Source organism: Marmota flaviventris, chromosome 10 (assembly GCF_047511675.1).
Source record: "Marmota flaviventris isolate mMarFla1 chromosome 10, mMarFla1.hap1, whole genome shotgun sequence".
NCBI lineage: Eukaryota > Metazoa > Chordata > Mammalia > Rodentia > Sciuridae > Marmota > Marmota flaviventris.
This window is the reverse complement of record NC_092507.1, coordinates 33,287,698-33,305,285: the sequence shown is the minus strand read 5'-3', so window position 1 is coordinate 33,305,285 and position 17,588 is coordinate 33,287,698. Positions and strand designations below refer to the sequence as shown.

General features: G+C 51.5%; 2 protein-coding genes across 5 annotated transcripts in view; one reads left to right on the top strand and one right to left on the bottom strand.

Annotated features, from left to right (window-relative positions):
• The first annotated feature begins 408 nt into the window (after window positions 1-408).
• Window positions 409-2,919, top strand: Hyi (hydroxypyruvate isomerase (putative)). 2 transcript variants are annotated; one of them, XM_027937003.2, is made up of 8 exons: window positions 409-792; window positions 884-995; window positions 1,707-1,821; window positions 1,992-2,070; window positions 2,162-2,211; window positions 2,316-2,385; window positions 2,514-2,630; window positions 2,760-2,919. In XM_027937003.2, coding segments are annotated over exons 1-8 (744 nt in total). In that variant the 5' UTR covers window positions 409-593; the 3' UTR covers window positions 2,762-2,919. The 2 variants fall into 2 exon arrangements, with proteins under 2 accessions (XP_027792804.2, XP_027792803.2); XM_027937002.2 differs by having other exon boundaries at window positions 410-792; window positions 2,514-2,648.
• Szt2 (SZT2 subunit of KICSTOR complex) overlaps window positions 2,916-17,588 on the bottom strand; it is a 50,673-nt gene continuing 36,000 nt past the window's right edge. For 2 of the 3 annotated variants that reach the window (XM_027937000.2, XM_071617762.1), the window contains 27 exons: window positions 17,404-17,515; window positions 16,706-16,824; window positions 16,431-16,595; window positions 16,114-16,198; window positions 15,792-15,956; window positions 15,511-15,678; window positions 15,010-15,143; window positions 14,472-14,638; window positions 14,249-14,346; window positions 14,031-14,163; window positions 13,716-13,846; window positions 13,490-13,590; window positions 13,242-13,418; window positions 12,802-13,069; window positions 12,620-12,699; window positions 12,408-12,533; window positions 12,087-12,286; window positions 9,837-9,927; window positions 9,544-9,624; window positions 9,387-9,461; window positions 6,868-7,081; window positions 6,353-6,506; window positions 6,093-6,215; window positions 5,579-5,984; window positions 5,356-5,472; window positions 3,925-3,993; window positions 2,916-3,773 (listed from right to left, as the gene is read on the bottom strand). In XM_027937000.2, the coding sequence (XP_027792801.2) occupies window positions 3,630-3,773; window positions 3,925-3,993; window positions 5,356-5,472; window positions 5,579-5,984; window positions 6,093-6,215; window positions 6,353-6,506; window positions 6,868-7,081; window positions 9,387-9,461; window positions 9,544-9,624; window positions 9,837-9,927; window positions 12,087-12,286; window positions 12,408-12,533; window positions 12,620-12,699; window positions 12,802-13,069; window positions 13,242-13,418; window positions 13,490-13,590; window positions 13,716-13,846; window positions 14,031-14,163; window positions 14,249-14,346; window positions 14,472-14,638; window positions 15,010-15,143; window positions 15,511-15,678; window positions 15,792-15,956; window positions 16,114-16,198; window positions 16,431-16,595; window positions 16,706-16,824; window positions 17,404-17,515 (3,903 nt within the window). In that variant the 3' untranslated portion in view covers window positions 2,916-3,629. Of the gene's footprint in view, window positions 3,774-3,924; window positions 3,994-5,355; window positions 5,473-5,578; window positions 5,985-6,092; window positions 6,216-6,352; window positions 6,507-6,867; window positions 7,082-9,386; window positions 9,462-9,543; window positions 9,625-9,836; window positions 9,928-12,086; window positions 12,287-12,407; window positions 12,534-12,619; window positions 12,700-12,801; window positions 13,070-13,241; window positions 13,419-13,489; window positions 13,591-13,715; window positions 13,847-14,030; window positions 14,164-14,248; window positions 14,347-14,471; window positions 14,639-15,009; window positions 15,144-15,510; window positions 15,679-15,791; window positions 15,957-16,113; window positions 16,199-16,430; window positions 16,596-16,705; window positions 16,825-17,403; window positions 17,516-17,588 lie in introns of those variants that run through there. The other variant, XM_071617763.1, reaches the window with a different exon arrangement.

The window sequence follows — 17,588 nt, the reverse complement described above, 5'->3', positions numbered from 1 at the left end:
GCATGATATTTATGGGCTGTTTAGGTATGCAACAATGAGCAGCTTAATGAAATTACTGAAGACTATTGAAGAACACAGAAAATACCCACAAGATATTACAAAGGGCAAAAAGGCTATATAACTGCATATACAACATGATCAGAATTTTCTAAGAAAAATGCACATTTACTTTTTAATTTGTAAGGGATAGTTAAGGGGTTAGTGGTGTGATACCTGGTGGTATAATAGTTCTTTATTTGGTCATAACTTTCAAATCTTTAATTAGCAGATTTTTTTTTTTTTTAAAATAATGAGAGGGAGTACTAAGTATTAAAGCCCGCGTTCCTTCATTTTAACCTGGCCTGGGACGGCCCCTTCCCGGCTCCCAGTCCAGGGGGCGCGCGCGGCCTCTCGGCCTCCTTCTCTCCTCGCCCTTCCTCTTCTCCAGTGGAAAAAGGTCCTTTTCTGCATTGTCGCAGGTTCCAACACATTGCTTTTCTAACCACAGACCCACACCCGCGGATTCGCAAGGCCAGCCCAGGGAACGCTGGCGCCGCCCGCCGGCCTTCCGCCTTCCGGTGGCTAGCGGACACGGTCTGGCCTGTCGCTGCAGCATGGCTCCGCTACGCTTCTCCGCCAATCTGTCCTGGCTGTTCCCGGAACTCCCCGACCTCCCTGCGCGACTGCGGGCTGCGGGCAGCTCGGGCTTCGAGGCCGCCGAAGTGGCCTGGCCGTACGCGGAGCCGCCCGAGGCTCTGGCGCGCGCCGCGCGGGCAGCGGGGCTGCAGCTGGTATTGATCAACACGCCCCCGGGTGAGTCCCGGGGCCGAAGGCGACCGGAGCGGCGCGCGGCGTGGGAAGCACGGGGTCCCTGAGCTAGAACTGAGGCCCGTTTTCTCCGCAGGAGACCAGGAGAAGAGGGAAATGGGGCTGGGGGCCGTCCCCGGGAGACAGGCGGCCTTCCGAGAAGGGCTGGAGCAGGCTGTGCTGTACGCCAAGGCTCTGGGCTGTCCTAGGTATCCTGCTCTATCCCCCTCCCAAGACTGTAGAGTCAGGGTCAGAGAAGAGGTCGCCAGTTCTGAGACGCCGGGACTTAGGGGCCTGGGCCTACTGGCCCTCCTTCAGCCCTCTAGTTGGTTTTTTGTAAATTGTGTTTGTGTATTTTTCTCTGTTTGCCATGCATTCATGCACATCCGTGCCCCGATCCCATGCTGGGAGCTCAGTCTGACAGGGAGATAGCAACTTAAATATAGCCTGGGATCCAATGAAGGACAAGAAGGCTGTGGGAACAGGGGGGGCACCTAATCCTGACTGGGTTTAGAGAAAGTTGCTTACAGGTAGCTATAGAAAGGAAGTCCATAGGCAGCATGGAATGCCCAAGAAGGGCAAAGGTCAAAATCATTTTAAAATACTGAGAATCAAACATGTTTACAGGCTGAGGGGAAGGCCAAGGGAAAGGAGAAGTTGAAAGTACAGGAGTTAGGTGAAGACCTGAGGTTCCTGTGGCAGAATGATGGGTTGACCTTAAGATGGCATCTCGGAAAAGACTTGACCTTGGGCTGACACAGGAGTGCCTGAGGATGAGGGGATGCTTGAACCCCCCCACCAGGGTGGTATGGACCACAGACCTGGAGGGATGGGTGAGGGTCAGCATGATCAGAAGGCATCTGGGAGGAGGTGTACAGGGAACTAATAGCATGAAGCTTCTAGTCCCATTTTCCTTATAGGATCCACCTGATGGCTGGCAGAGTACCCCAGGGGGCTGACCGAGCAGCAGTCACGGGTGAGATGGAGACAGTTTTTCTGGAGAACCTAAGGTATGCAGCTGGAGTTTTGGCTCAGGTAAGTGGAAATATGCATTTACATGTGTGTAGGGAGAGGGGTGCACAGTGAGGAGAGATGAGGCACAAGGGTGAGCACCTGCCCAGGTCCGACTGACAGGTGTGCTGGCCAGTAGTTGATGGAGAACAAACTTGGGAAGGAGTCCTATTCAGAATCCAATATGGTGCTAGGAGAACCTCGTGGGACTGCTGGAGCCCATTAATACGCGTATCACTGACCCCCAGTACTTCCTGGATACACCCCAGCAGGGTAGGAATCCAGCCTTGTTCTTCCTCCCATTCCTTTTGATTCCTATGGTCTCCATGAGTCTAATGGCTCCCCTCCCTGGCTTCTTTCCCAGCGGCTGCCATCTTACAGAAGGTTGGAAGACCCAACCTCCAATTACAAATGGTGAGTGGGAGGAAGGGGGTGCTTCTGAGAGCCTGTTCTCCAAATATAGGAAAAATGGTGGGAGACACCTGAGAGGTCCAACTATATAGTATTCTCTTCTCCAGGATATATTCCACTGGCAGATCATGGATGGGAACCTGACGGGAAACATTCGGGAGTTCCTGCCTATCATTGGTGAGAGGGCTCCCTTCCTTTGCACCTTCTCCATCTGCAGGGCTGCTTCCTTTGCCTGTCCACCCCTGTCTCTGTCTCTTAGGCCTCAACAGGAACCTGGCCCCATGTCTTTCCACATCTGTCCCTAGGGCACGTACAGGTGGCACAGGTCCCTGGCCGAGGGGAGCCAGGGAGCCCTGGAGAGCTGCATTTCCCCTATCTGTTCCAGCTGCTGGAAGATGAAGGCTACCAAGGCTTTGTGGGCTGTGAGTATCGGCCTCAAGGTGAGGTTCCAGGTGTAGCCCTGGGGAAGAAGTCTCTAGAGGGACAGGTATTGGACAGGGGCTATTTTTCTCTTGGTAAATTGAGATGCCACTGCCTCCCTTTCCCTACAGGAGACACAGTAGAGGGTCTGAGTTGGCTACGTTCATACTGGGATAAGCGGGGCCACCCACGGGTTGTCCAGTGAGGTCCTGCACACTACTCACATGCCTCTCTGGGGCAATGAGTGAGTACCCCGAGTCATCGTCTTTGAATTAAAGACAACTTACTGAACATTTTCATATGTGTATGTTATGGGGTAGAGGACACACAGTGTCTAATGCTTCAGTCTCCCATTGAGAAGGGACATACAGCTCATGCTCAAATCTTCCAGTTGGTGCCAGAGTTGCTGTGGGAAAAGGAGAGATTTTGAGCCTTCCTCCTCACTTACAAGTGAGGAACCAGGGTCCAAGAGTAAAGGAGCTTGATGCTGGTCACATGTGCTTCAAAGGCAGAGTTCAGATAGGAACCAAGGTTTCATCTCAATAGCAATGTCCGGCAGTGATGTCCAAGTGTGAATGAAGACCAAAAGGCTAAGGGGGGCAGGTGGCTAACAGTGACCATAGTGGGAGGCAGGATTCTGGCAGAGCTTAAGGGGTGAGTGCTTATTACCTGCTGTGAAGAATTCCCAAGACTCTAACAGGTGGACAGGAAGGAGTTGTCCCCTTATAGAAGGTCTAAGGAGTCTGAGAGGGGATGGGTGCCTTAGGGAGTTGACCTTACCCCCTAGAGTCCTGGGCTGGTCAGCAGCTACAAGTGTTTGGGGAAGTAGTCCCTGCTGCCAGACTGCAGCAGTAAATCCCCAGAAGTATTCACAAAGCCTTTGGTGTCGCTCAGTGTGCAAGTTAGCCCTGGAGCCTGAGAGGGCTGATTAGTCATGCCTCAGGTGGGCAATCTTACAGATTCATGATTCAATGTACAGTGGCGTCCAGTGGTCCACTTCCTCAGAGAAGGCGGGTCCAGAGGGTGAAACAGGCTGTATTGATGACGGACTCTAAGTGGTGGTAGGTGGAGACCAGCTGGGCAGGGGGACTCTCGCTGTCCTGAGGCTGTACTGGGAAGGGCTCTCGGAAAACCACTGTCAGAGACTGTGGGGAACACGGTAAGGGTGAGAGAAGGCCACAGAAAAGGACAGGGAGAAGGGCTCAGGAAGAGTAGGCACCCCAACCTCAGTAGGCTCTGAGGTGATCATCAGGAGTACAGCCTCCCACTGGGCTGACACAAAGTCCCCGTTCTCACCGTCTTTCCCAAGTGGGAGTCCAGAAACACTAACACAAAACAGTCAGTGAACTTCTGATTCAGCACAACCTGTAGTGACAGATGATGTGAGACGGGGAGTGAGGTTTGTCTCACTGGGGGTGGGGTGCTGACCTCCTGCAGGGCATCCTGTGGAGATGGCAGGAAGAGGAAAGGCCTTCTACACCATGCCCAAGCCTAGCTGGACCTGTCTTTACGGAATCTCAGTCCACATGCTCAATGGCCTGCCAATCAGCCTGTCTCACCCTCCTCAAAATGATTCTAGAGGCCCCGCACAGAGCTTGGCACACTGAAGCCAACCAGCAAGGGAGAATTCACAATCCCTGGCATGATGTCTCCTCCATATTTCCTGTCCTGGGTCTCTTATCTCTGATCCCACCCTTGGAACTATCCTTTAATGTCCAGGTGCTCCCTAACACTTGGCTTTGGGATACAGCCCTGGGTGATTTCTCCTCCCTGCAAGGCTTCATACCACTTGTTCACATGGATGCTGCCTAGGTCTCTCTCCTGAGCGCAATCCCTGAACCACACACCTCTACACAGTGAAGGTCCTTGGCTCAACTTGGCCCAGGCTGAGCTCATTACCCTTTTCCCAAACCCACTTCTGCTTCAGCATTCCCAACACTGCAGGAGCACCCTAAATGCCCATACCCACCTATACCACTGCAGCCTTGTCCTGATGGACCTTGGTTTCTGGATGACACTCAAGACATGGCTACTCGCCACAAAGCACCATGTTGCGGGGCCCCTCACTAGGCTCTGATGCCTACTTTCTCACTTGCAGTCTTTTCTCGAATGTCTCGTCTCCTGAATCACAGCTCTCACTGGGCCCATCTGGTTAGTCTCTGTAATTTCCTAGGTACGTGCCCACCACAGTAGTGCTTTTCTCCCTACCTGTCCTTTACAGCTGTGCTTTCAGACTTTATCATGTACACATCACCTGGGGATACTGCTAAGATGCAGATTTGAGTGTGTGTGTGAGGGTGCCATCTGTTTTTCAGCAAACTCCCATGTGATGCTGACACTGCTTGATCTGAGGATCACACTTTGAGTAACCAGGTGTTAAAGCCCAGATTCCCTCTGGGACTCCAGACTCCAAGACCAATCACTGATGAATTTCTGAGAGCTCCTTGGGTTGCCAGTTCTAGAGCTTGGTCCTCAGAATTTCAAGCCCAGGTGTGTGTTCTTGGTGAGCCATTGAGGGCAAAGCTCTTAGTTAATTCTCTGCAAATCACATGCTGGGGATAAATGCTCAAGGGTTTTACATGTATCTGTGTAGTCATATTCCATCTAGGTCTTACTCTAGGGAAGAGCTTGTGCAGTCTGGCTAAGCTCCTTGAGGGGGACATACGTCATCTTTGATGAGGATTTCTGTTATGATTCTCCTTTTGGAGGAGGGTCAAGGGAACTTACCAGGTACTGAGTTCCTAAATCTGGGCTCTGGAAATGGCGACAGCTCTGGGGGAAACGGCTCAGGAGAACCTTGATCAGGCTCTGGTACCAGGAGACCGTCATGGACAGGAAGCAGTCCTGGGAGAGGGTCCACAGCTCTGAATACACTGTTCCTGTATCTCCTAAGACTCCTTTACCCTCTTACCCTGGCTGTCTTTGGAATTTCTGGAGTCCAGTCTCTTACCAGCTGGGGGTCAATGTCTCCAATAGATTTGGCATGGACTGCCTCTAGGAGCTCTTCCAGCTCTGCCAGGGCCAGGCGCCCCCCAAGCCTTAGCCGGTCAGGTCCTGGTGGCTCCAGCAAGAAGAGGCGCTTCCAGAGGGTGTCCCGACGGCAGTGCCCACCAGCCAGCCGGACCAGCTGAGCCAGCCGTGCCCGGGCCATGCCCACCTCTGCAGCCAGTGGTGGGAACAAAGGAGCTGGCCCAGGGACTAGGACAAGCCCTGAGGTTTCCCCAGGGCTACCAGCTGAGCTCCCAGGAGCCTCTGGCTCAGGGGGCAGTCTGGGTGGCTTCCGGAACCGGCGCATGTCAGCAGTGAGTCTGGGGAAGAGTTCTCGTTGGCTGGTGAGCACCACGAAGAACTGCAGCCTGGTTTGGGGAGGGCAGGAGAGTGGGGGGGTCACAGCAAGACACACACAGGGCAGGAGCAGGAGGCAGCTGGGAAAGGGGCATGTTCAAAGTGAGGGATCTGCTGACCGCAGAACATGCCGCTCAGCTTCTCCTTGCTCCTCAAAGGGTGCAGCACAGTGACAGACGAGCAGAGACACATCAAAGTCATCCTGGTGGCGAAGTCCCTCAGAGTCTAGGTAGGAGCCAGAGCTGTGCAGTGGGGGTGGGGAAGACATCAATGAGATGCTAATGAAACCAACCCCACCTTTATGCCCAAGAAAACATGGGTCTCCCTATTTGTGAGTGTGACCCCAACCTCAGCCACAACAGTGTGTTTCCAGTCTTACCTGTGCCATGCTGACACTAGGGCATATTCATTATGTTCTGGGCCCCCTGGCCGGGCCATACGTAGTGGCTTCATGTGGTAAGAGCTTGCATGATCAGCCACATAGTTGTACAGCTGGTGGGCAGCAATGAGTGGTGTGGGAAGCTCCAGTGTCCCTAAGGGGAAGGTCACAAAGACAGCAGACACTAAGCCTGGGACAGGTACTCTGATCTGGTGGGGTGGGGGTGGCAGTTGCTAGGGCTAACTGGCGAGTGGCTCTGCCTTCCTGGGGAGCTCTGAGTTTCTATGGAACATTGAGATAGGATGAAAAGAGACTCAGAACAGAGGGCAGGGTACACACGACATTGGGCCTAACTTTGATATGACAGACCCAGAATAGAAACGGGGACATAGGATGAATGATATGGGCAATTAACAATAGGGGACCACTTGCCCTGGCAGATGGTTCTACCAGCCCTGGAGACACCTTGTGGCCTGATCGTTTTGGGGTTCATTGGCTTGCTCTTGGGCACCAACCTTGGTAAATATGATTGCGGCCAAAGTGGGGTCCATCAGGGTGGTGGGCCAAGAAGTGTCGCAGGAAGGTGGTGAGGTGGTAGCCATGCCGCAGCACCAGGTGGGCACCCAGCACATGCTGGTGCACAAGGCGCAGGTGGAAGTCATAGCTGAAGGAGTGCACGTGCATCAGGTCTCGCACCTTGTCACACTCCTCTGTGAATAGCATGGACAGCTGGGGAGGCAGCAGCAGGGAACAAGCTATTAGCATGTGGCAGGACAGGCTGCCCAATTCATATTTCCCTCCTTCTGGAGAAGAGGAAGCTTGACAGATTTCCTCTGTTACTGTGGGCCTCGCAGAAATCCCTCTGCCAGAACAGCTTCTAGGGGAAACCCAGTACTGCTGTGGCTGGATGCAGTACTGGACTACCCAGGGTTACACTGGTAGGTGGTTCAGTCACAGCACCAGAATGCAGAATGACCACTGACGTAGCCAGGCTATGGCACCAGATCAATCACTGGGCCAGACTGCTCACTACATTCTTTGAGGCAGGATTTCCCTATGTTGCCAGGCTGGTCTTGAACTCCTAGGCTCAAATGATCCTCTTGCCCCAGTCCCCTGAGTAGCTGGGACTACACCTGATTTATTTTCATTTTTTGTTGTTATTGTTGGACCTTTATTTTTTTTGTATGTGGTGCTGAAGACTGAACACATGCTAAACAAGCACTTTAGCACTGAGCCACAATCCCAGCCCTTATTCTCAGTTTTTAATACCATATTATCACTCTAGAACCATTCTGAGAGGCTGGGTCTTTTTACTCAGTATCCTAGACCCCACCAGAGTCTAGCCTCCTCTACACTTTGTACCTGTGTGCCCTTCACTGAGAAGGCTGTTCTCCCTGAACCCAACCTGGCTAACTCCTACTTGCTCTTCAAGCTTTCTCTGGAACACTCCCCCAGGTGGGATAGGTATCCTGATCTGTTGGGGTGTGGGTGGCAATTGTTAAGGCTAGGCCTGCCTGCCTGCCTGTGAATGAACCACTGATGGAAGAAGGAAGGCAGACTGAGACATGAAACGGGTATGAGTCTTGGTGGAAATCACCATAACTGTTAAAAACTGGATGTGTGGTGCTGGCATGGCAGAATGTACCTAGCCACTCTGGGGGCACTGGGCTTATGAGTTAATAGGGCAGGAAACAAATGACTGTAGGATTCAAGACTAGTTTATGACCTTGCATAGTCACAATCTCTCTGTGCTTCAGTTTCCTCACCTGCCATGGAGATAATGAGCTTCTTTTAGAGAAGCTCCTGAATTACAGCTAGTGTGATGAAACAAACAAGGAGAGCTGAGATTTCAACCCCAACAGTGCCCCTGATGAGCTGTGTGTCCAGGGACAATCCTCTATGAACCTGTCTCCTTATCTAAAGAAATATTGTTTTTACCTAGTATATACACTAAGCACTTCATGGACAATGATAATCATGAAGCAACTTAGCAACCTGGGCAGTGTTAGATAAGAGAGGGCATAGCTGGAGGGAGATCAGGGGACACTGAAGCCAGAAGGAAGCTCAGGAAAGTAATGGGTGGGTCTTTCCCTTCAATTCCACAGGGAGGTCAAGAAGCCCATCCATACTTCCCTTCTGAGCACTCTGGCCCAAGCAGTTTCTTGCAAATAAATGTACCACGCTTTTTTCTGAGTCACATTATCCTGTGATCTTCAGTGACCCGGTATCCACACATAAATCAAAGGCAACCATCTACGGCTCGATAGGAGCTGCCAGTATGAGCCCCACACAATGGAGAGAAGTCTATGCTCTCTGAACTGGACCCTGTCAGATCCTAATCCTTCAGAAAGGTAAATACTAGGCAAGGCCCTAGAGTGGCATTCCTGGAAACCTGAGGAGCTGAACTAACTAAACACAGCAAGGGCTCCAGGTCCCTGACCTCACCTGATACCCAACTCTGTGAGCATTCCTGAGTGAGTGCTTGGCTCTCCTGAGATACAGAGGTCTGGCCTGGAGGCAGACTGGCAGGGACATAAATAACAACTTAAGTGCCAGGGGTACACTGTGTGGGTCAGAACTATGGTCCTCATTCGCAGTGTTAGTGACATACAGACAATGCCAGGCTGTCTCCATCTCTAGATTAGACCAGGATGGTGCATGGCACTGACCTACCCACTGTGCTCAAATGTCCTTATTGTTCAGCTATCCACAGTTATGCATGACCACTGTGGTAGCTATTGTTAGTGCCAGAAGACCATAGACTGCCTTCTGCCTTGGTGCTGTGGCTGGATGCAGTACTGGACTACCCAGGGTTACACTGGTAGGTGGTTCAGTCACAGCACCAGAATGCAGAATGACCACTGACGTAGCCAGGCTATGGCACCAGATCAATCACTGGGCCAGCCTGCCCGCTACATTATTTTTATTACCCACTAGATAGATCATGGAGCCATGCTGCCCACAGTACATTGTTGAGGCTGCACTGACTATGCCTAAGCATTGTCCATCACCTACCTTGGTCCCTCTCACATACCTGAGAGTTGACAGCCTGCCCCATTGGGATTCGGGAACATTCCAAGGCAAACTGTTTGACACAGAAGTAACAGCCCTGCAGGGAGGGTAAGATGGAGTCCGGTGAGTGAGAGACAGGTGGGTTTGGTTCTTTCCACTCAGTGATTCCCCATGCTCACCTGGAAAGTTAACTCCATGAGGATGATGCCTCCAGGTAGCGCACGCTGCAGGTGGTAGGTAGTGACTGGAGAGCCAGAACTCTGAAGGAAGGAAAAGCGGGGCAAGTGTTGGGGGCTCAGCAGCCTTGAACCAACCAGCAGGATAGAAGTCCTTTGGGTCCCTGACTTTAGTGGTGTCAGTCTGGGCTCAGCAACCTCAGACCATTACTCAGGGCCACTAATCTGGTGCCTTGGAGAAATAATCCAGGGTTGTTGACACTTGCTAACTGCAAGATTATATGAAACTGAGTTACCTTGGGGCTCCCCTCAGTCTTGGTTTTTGGGCAGGAGAAGGAGCCTCGACTTTCTGTTCCAAGGACAGCCATGGCACGCAGCCGGCTGGTGCTGTAGGAAACAGAGAAAGGCAAGGGGCTGAAGCAGGCTAGGGGGTGAAGGATTATTGTTAGCAGACCATTTTACATGGAACTGTTTTGTAGGAAATGAAACAGGCTCAGAAAGGGGACCTGCTCAGGGTCCCACAGTGAGCAAGTGACAAGACTGGGCCTAGAGTCTAGGTCTAGACAGCAGGGCAAAGCTCTCCACAGTTGATGCTGCTCTATGGGTGAGTGAATTGTGCTTCATGGGGAGGGGAGCACATCCTGGTTCTCTACTAGTAGAGAGGAGGGGAGAACACAAGAGGGAGGAGGAAGATGAAGCCTAAGACTTCATTAGGAAAATTCAAGGAGATGCTTGATGTCCTTATTAAGAACTCTCTTCTCAGAGGGAAGAGTTGTTCTCTTTTGATTAGAGAGTGGTGGTCCCAGCATTTCATAAGCCTACTGTTCTTTATTCTTAATTGGGAAGCAAGGGGAGATGAGAAGAAGGAAAGGACAGTAAACAAAACAGAAAGGGTCTCATTTATTTATACCAAGCAGCCATAAACTGCCAGAACTCTTGCTGGGGGTCAAAACTTGGGTCACTGGCAGACAAAATGTCCCATTTAATCCTCAAGAAAATTGAAATAAGACTTAAGTAGTGATTGGTGATCATCAAAGATTGGTGAGAAAGGAAGGCTTGACTATAAATTGTTTTTTAAACCTAATGTCTTATAAAAAGGAATTGAGGACTTGGGATATTGCTCAGTGGTAGAGCACTTACACCCCAGGTTTGATTCTCAGCATTACAAAGAAAAAAAAAAAGAAATTCAGATTTCATAATCAAAGAGATATAACAAAGAGGTATAAACTACAGTCTTTTAGAGAAGCTCCTAAAGCTAGGCACTGGCTGTCCAGGGAACCACACTAAGCCACTCCTCACTGGGATTGTGGAGGAGTGAGCTGGCCACTGTGAATCAGGGATGGGGCTCCCAGGAGGGGCCTTCTCTTCCTAGTACCTGGACAAGAGAGGTATGCCTGGAAGAAGAGAGGTGGTTACAAAAACACCAATGAGTCAGAATTGGCTTTCTGGACCAAGGAGTTGTCTTGGGTAAGAAAGAAGTATATTTTATACTTAAAAAAAAATATCTGTATCTATATATATATAAAAAACAGAAGCTGGGTATAGTGGTTCACACCTGTATTCTTAGCAACTGGGAAGGATGAGGTGGAAGGATTGCAAATTCAAGGCCAGCCTTAGAACTTAGTGAGATCTTGTTTCAAAAAAAAAAAAAAAAAAAAAAAGTTGGGGGACAGATGCTTGGGATGGGGATGTAGCTTGCTGGTAAAGAGCCCCTACATTCAATCCCCAGTACCCCAAACAAACAAATAAATAAAAATATCTAACTGAAAATGGAGAGGGGCAAGAAAATGTCCTGATAAAGTTACAAGTATGAAGACACAAAAGTAACTGTGTGTGATGTGAACAGACCATTTTTCTCACATAGCCACTGGGAAGGGACTGGGAACACAGACCTTGAAGACCTCAAAAACAGGACTCTGAGATCTGATGCAAGATGGGAAATGTGGCCACAGAGCTGCCAGTGAGTGCAGGGGGAAATGAAGGTGGTAAGAGAAGGAGCTTCCTTCCAAAGAGTCAGACCTGACAGTAGGGCCAGGGAGAGACATGACCAAGAACAGGTCACTGACAGTGATGCAAGTAGGCCCAAGGCAAATGTCCTTGGTAAGAAAAGGACACTGGATCTCAGGAGGCCAAAAGGATGACCAGCACACAAATCAGTGAGACCTAGACACAAAAGCTTATTAGAAGCTTTTGGGCCCAGGGGAACAAGGACTAAAGATCTCAGGCTCTGAACCCCAATTGGAGGAGAGGGATACTCATTTATACGAGATTCATGTGTGTATGAACATATGAACAAACATATAAACACATGAGGTGTGGGTGGGCACAAACTCAGTGAGACTGCACCCAGTTCTGTATGGATGTGCTCATGAGTTCTGTGAATTTTATGAGGTTTGCAGGACATGCATGAAGGCTGCATGGGAGTGTCCAAGATCCTCATGTATGCATGCCATCCAGTCGGATGAACATATACAAGGTTGAAGTTGTCAAAGTAGGAACCATGTGAAGAGGAAGGGCTATGAAGAGGGAAGGAGGGGCAGGCTCACCTGCGAGCGGGTGAAGGGGGCCGCAGTGGAACCAGCACAAAGCCTATGCTCTGCAGATACTGCACATATTGCTGCAGGAAGGCTAAGCTGAGCTCCTTCAGCCAAGGCTCCTCACGGGCTCCTGGTGGAGGCATATCCAAGGATTCACAGCTTGTGGGAGCCTCTCGACTCCCAGACCCTGACTCAGGGCGATGGCGCCTCTGTGGGAGTGGAAATGAAGGTTCTACCCACTGTCAACCACCCAGACAGGGGTGGAGGAATGAAGGCCACTGTGGGGGTGAACAGATCTATGGGGAGAAATTTTGGAGTCTGAAGCATCACCTGTCCTTCAGGGGGCCCAGATGTCTCTGGGGGTCCATGCAGCCACGCAGCTGGGTCGAAGAGCAGAGCTGTCGCACAGTAATGCACAAGGCGAGATGACTGTTTTAGGGTCTCCAGCTCTCCAGCCTGGGGATTGGGGGCAGTGAGCAATAGAGCAGTGGTTGGGGAAGGGCACAGGATTCCCATGGTGGATGCAGGTTGGGGTAACTTACACTGATGGGCATGCTGGCTGGGGCAGAACGCTGCTGCCAGGTTACAAACAGGTTCTCCATCTTCATCTGGCGCTCCAGCTCTGAGTGTAGGGGACATTAGTAGTAGCCCCAGGAGCTGACACCCCTCTCCCTCCCAGATTCCACATATTTCCCCTCCCTACTGCTTGGCTCAGGGCCCTCACCCCTGCGTTCTGACATCTTGATCTCCAGGAACTGTTGTCCATGGTAGGTGACAGGATCAGGAGGTCTGGGCACAGGACCAAGGGTGGAGCTAGGGCGGGTAGCCGTGATGTCCCTCAGAGCTTCGTCGAAGGGGAATGTGTCCAGAGGAAGAGGACCCCCTCCACGAGAGGACCCACTCAGCCGGCCCTGCTCGCGGCTCAGTGGGGGACTAGCACTCCGGATGAGGGTCTCCACTTCCATGGTTGGAAGCAGGAATGGGTTTGGCTCCTGGGAGGGATGGAGGGTCACAATGGGCTTGTGGCATTTGCCCCAGACCCTCTATCACTCCAGGGTTTCCTATGACTCCTTCCCTGCTACCTCTGCCTTTAATCTGTCCCTTCCCTACTGCATCATTTCACTAGCTTCTAGCCAGAGCCAGAGGGGGAGCCAGACCAAATACCTTTTCATCTCGCACGGGGAAGTCCAACTGGCCATAATGATGGAAGAGCCCAAGCTTTTGGCTGAGTAGGCAGAAGATAAGATGGGCCCGTGCATTTTGCCACTGCACAAGGCGAACCAGTGCTCGGCCTAAGGCTGCCCCCAGGTCTGGAGCCCAGTTGTAGGTCAGCAGCTGTAGCTGTAGGTTAGGGGTTGGGGTCAGTGGGGTCACAGAATCATTCCCCCCCAAGTCCTTGACCCCACATTTACCTTTTTGTCCACAACCTCCAGCAGTAAGAGCCTCTGTCGGGGAGCATTTCGCCCTGAGCTCCCGTCTCCTCCTGGCTCAAAGCGCTGCACAGCTTTGGCAGCTATAGGGTGGGGAGAAGCATGATGGAGGTCTGTGTGCAGATTATCCTTGATCCCACCCAGCCCCTTGCAGGGTCAGAGACACTTATATCACCCAAGCCCACCCTCCCCTTGGCCACACCCTCACCCTGCTGGGTTGGTCTCCTCCACTGCATGAAGTTCCTTCCCAGAAGCAGCAGATGTCGCTCAGCTGCTGGGCGGGGGGCTGGGCCCAGTTGCCCAGGGGAACAAGGACTGAAGATGTCAGGCTCTGAACCCCTATTGGAGGGGAGGGGTACTCAGAAAGGAGACCATCCATGGCCCCATTCCCTGGCCCAGCTTTCACCTCCCTGGGCCAAGTTCCCACCTCTCCAAGCTCAGCTTCTAAGAGTTTGGCTTCCCATAAATGCAGCTTTTGGGACATCTGGGAAAATTCCCTTCAATTCCATGAGATCCCACTTACAAACGCTGCTCAAAGACACGGACACTGGTGTCGCCAGCCATTGAGGTAACCAGAGTGGTGAACTCAGACAAAATGGAAGGAAGGAGGAATCGGGACACCATGTGGGTGGAGCTTCTGGACACTGAGGCACAACCTGGAAGGCAGAATGTAACTATGACACTGCAGGATAATAGAATAGGCCAGGGGTTCAAAGGATAGGAAAGGGGCTGGGGTCTCACCAATCTGAACCATAAACTCCATCCAGTGCTGAATGACATGAGCAAACACAGGGTGAAGGGTTCCCACTTCACCTTCCTCTAGCTGTGCAGTCCGGCGTCTAAAGACAGAGCAAGAGTTAAGAACTTTACTTCCACATACGATACACATTTATACAAACCAAATGCCCATCCATGACCTCATACCACCTCCTGTAACACAACACCTCAGCATACACATATGTACCGTTGTCTCTGGGCTCCAGAATCTGGGCCTGGTGCTCGTTCAGTTCCACCTGGAGTCCGAACACTCTCAGTTTTATGACGCCTCCTACCTCTAGTGTCTTCCGGTCGATCCAGAACAATATCATCAGTTGTTTTTGGGGAACCCAAATCCCCACCTTCTGTTTTACTCTGGGGAAAATGCAGTGAATGAGGAAGGGCTATTGGGAAGAGGAAGGGGTGGAACAGTAATGGGCTCAGGGAATTTGGAAGCCTGGGTTCTCAAGGCCAACTAAGCAGCCCTGGGCAGGTTACTTAACTTTCCTGAGCTTTATTTTTCTCATGTGAAAAATTTCTACTTATCAGGGTATTGTGGAGACCCAACAAGAAAAATGGAAGTGAAAGCATTTATTAATTTTGGGCTGCCTATATCAGTGAGAACTTGCCATGTTCTATAAATTGCTATTCAAAGAACAGAGCAGTCTTATTTCAAAAGAGAACTGTGGCAAAGTCTAAAGGAGGCAAAGAAGGTAGAGGCCAACTTCACCACTTGTTCCCATTACCAGCATGTCCCAGAAGCTACGCCGGCCAGCTTTGCTGGGTGGAGTCACAGGTTCCCCAGGGACAGGGGCAGGGGGAAAGGTGCTAGATCGGCCTGCAGGGCTCTTGGTTTCCAATGACCCGCTCCTGAGACTTCCTGTGGATACCAGATTACAGACTCCTATCACTGGTCATCAATCCCCACTGTAGACAAGCCAGCCCCAAGACCAGTATGCCTTGCCATCTACTCTATTAGTAAACACTGATAATGTTTCAGCTGCATGTGTTTGTGATATGAGTTCCTGAGGACAGACCCCTCCCTGGTGGTGACCAGATGCATGCATACACTTCCACCTTGATGATGCATACAGCCAAAGTGATGGACAACTGTGAATGTATATTTTTGATGGGGCCTCTGTGATACTTTCTCTGAACCCTACCTTTGTACTGTTACCTGCCAAACTGTCCTGCCTGGATTTTCAACTTTTTCTGGACTATGGGGGTGGGGCTCTTGACCTGCTTACCTGGGGGTGTATCCTCTGTACATAGTGAAGCTGGCAGCAGTCTCAGCTCCATGACAGCATCAGCAAGGGCCTGGCGAGCTGCTCCCCGGAGCTTCTCTTCCAGTTGCACGATGCTAATGTTCCCCTTTTCCCAAACATCCAATCGAAGCCTTGGGGCCCCATTCTGAGCTGGAGGAAAGAACTGGAATCACCTGGGGGTACACCTAGATCCTACCCTACTTACCACCCTTGTCTTCCCCAGCACTGACTGAACACCCCATGCTCTGGCCAAGCTTCCCCACCTGAAGAACTGTCCAGCATGACTGGGCAGCGAATGACCTGAGTTAGTTGCTCAAATTCCTCTTCTCGCAGCAGGTCTGGGGGCCCCGGGGAAGAGGGAGGCCACGATGCCAATGAGATGGGGGCCCCTCCTTCATCCACAAAGGCTAGAGTGATGCAAGCGACCCCTGGGTAGAAATCCATAGGAAGGCTCAGATCTGGCACTTGCAGACATCCCCTCCCAAGACCCCTCAGTTGCAAGGTGCAAAAGGCCCTCTCAGCCACAAGACAAGCAATGGCTTTCCCACACCTGGTAGCACCACAGGCCTGTGCCCTGTACTGTACCTTTGCCCCCAGTGCCCTGTCCACCAGGCTTGTTATATAAGTAGATGTCCAAGTCAGGGAGGCCACCCTGTGGTGGGAGTGGATGCTGGGGAGAGAACAGCCACAGAACACTAAGATGGACATCCACAGTAGGAAAGTGGGTACAGGTATACATAGGAGCACAAGAAGACACAGGCAGACAATGAATGTGAGTCGGGGCTGGGTGTGCACAGGTCCACAGGCAAAGGTACAAATGGGGTATCTGTAGAAAACATTTATGGTCAGGGTGTGCAGGGGGCAGGGGTACATATGAGTGTGAGAGGTGAGGGCAATCTTACTTGGAAGTGGTTCCGGCTGTTGCTGTGTGTGTATTTGGGAGAGTGCAGAAAGATGAGCAGGTTTTGGCGCAGGTACCAGGCCAGAGCAGGAAGCCACGGCCTGCAGGAGGCAGGTAGGGCCAGATGCAATACCTCTGAGGGGAGGCTTCCAGGGGGCTGGATGAACTGCAGAGTGGAAGAGGAGGTCAGAGCTGACTGCAGAATTTCCAGCCTAGATTGCCCCAACACCTATAGCTGGACTTGAGAAGGATGTTGGACTCTGGAAGGGAGCTGACCTCCACATCAGCAGGTGTCAGTTTGCAGTTTCGAACCAGCATGACTGTGATGACATCCAGTGTGGCCTCATCCAGGCGCCGCCGCAGAACCCGCACTAGCTCATCTGTGATCTCAGGACCTTGACGTGGCCATGATGAAAGGTGAGACACTGGGAGAGAATCCAGCTATTCCAACGCTAGCCCTAATGATCCCTTGTGAGGCACTACGTTCTATTCTGCCAAGCTACTCACTATGACTGTGGACACATGAGTTGTACCTCAAAGCCGCAGGGCCCTCATCCATAAATAAGAATTATAGTAGTACCAAACTCACAGATGTATCACAAAGATTAAAGGAGAGGGTGCAAAATAGCCATATCCTGAGATCTGGCACAGAGTACCTGGACCCCACAGGCTCAACACAGCCCCAAATGAACCAATCATCTTCACCCTAGCTAGCTGGTGGAGCCACCATCTATCCTAGAGTTACCAGGATCTTCTTCTCAAGCTGCATTTCAATTGGCTATGAGTCCAATCCCCTAAATGTCACTGGAGTCTGTCCTCTCCCACTCTATTCTTGCTAGAGCAAAACCCAGAGCATAATAGGAACTCGAGGAAGGATTCCAGGGGAGAGTAGGGGGAAGCTGTAAGAGAAGTTCCAGAGGATTTGAGGATTCGGGGACCTCATGGTCCACACCCCAACCCCCCATAGTCCTTACCTGCCTGCCCTACACCATGCACTAGCAGCTGGATATGTCTGTCCACTTGGCCCACAGGGCGAGCAGTATCTGAATTACGGCTGGAAGCCACATCCAGGGGAGAACGAGGACCCTACAGGGACAAATATGGTCAAGACCCATGTCCAGGGAGCAAAGTACAAAGGGAACACAGGGCATCGGGAGAG

What these genes read in the sequence shown, in the direction of transcription:
- Hyi (XM_027937002.2), top strand. Translation starts at nt 594, where the DNA reads ATGGCTCCGCTACGCTTCTCCGCCAATCTGTCCTGGCTGTTCCCGGAA. An exon ending in AAGGCTCTGGGCTGTCCTAG is followed by an intron (nt 996 to 1,706) that starts GTATCCTGCTCT and finishes TTTTCCTTATAG; the next exon opens with GATCCACCTGATGGCTGGCA. An exon ending in CAGCTGGAGTTTTGGCTCAG is followed by an intron (nt 1,822 to 1,991) that starts GTAAGTGGAAAT and finishes ATATGGTGCTAG; the next exon opens with GAGAACCTCGTGGGACTGCT.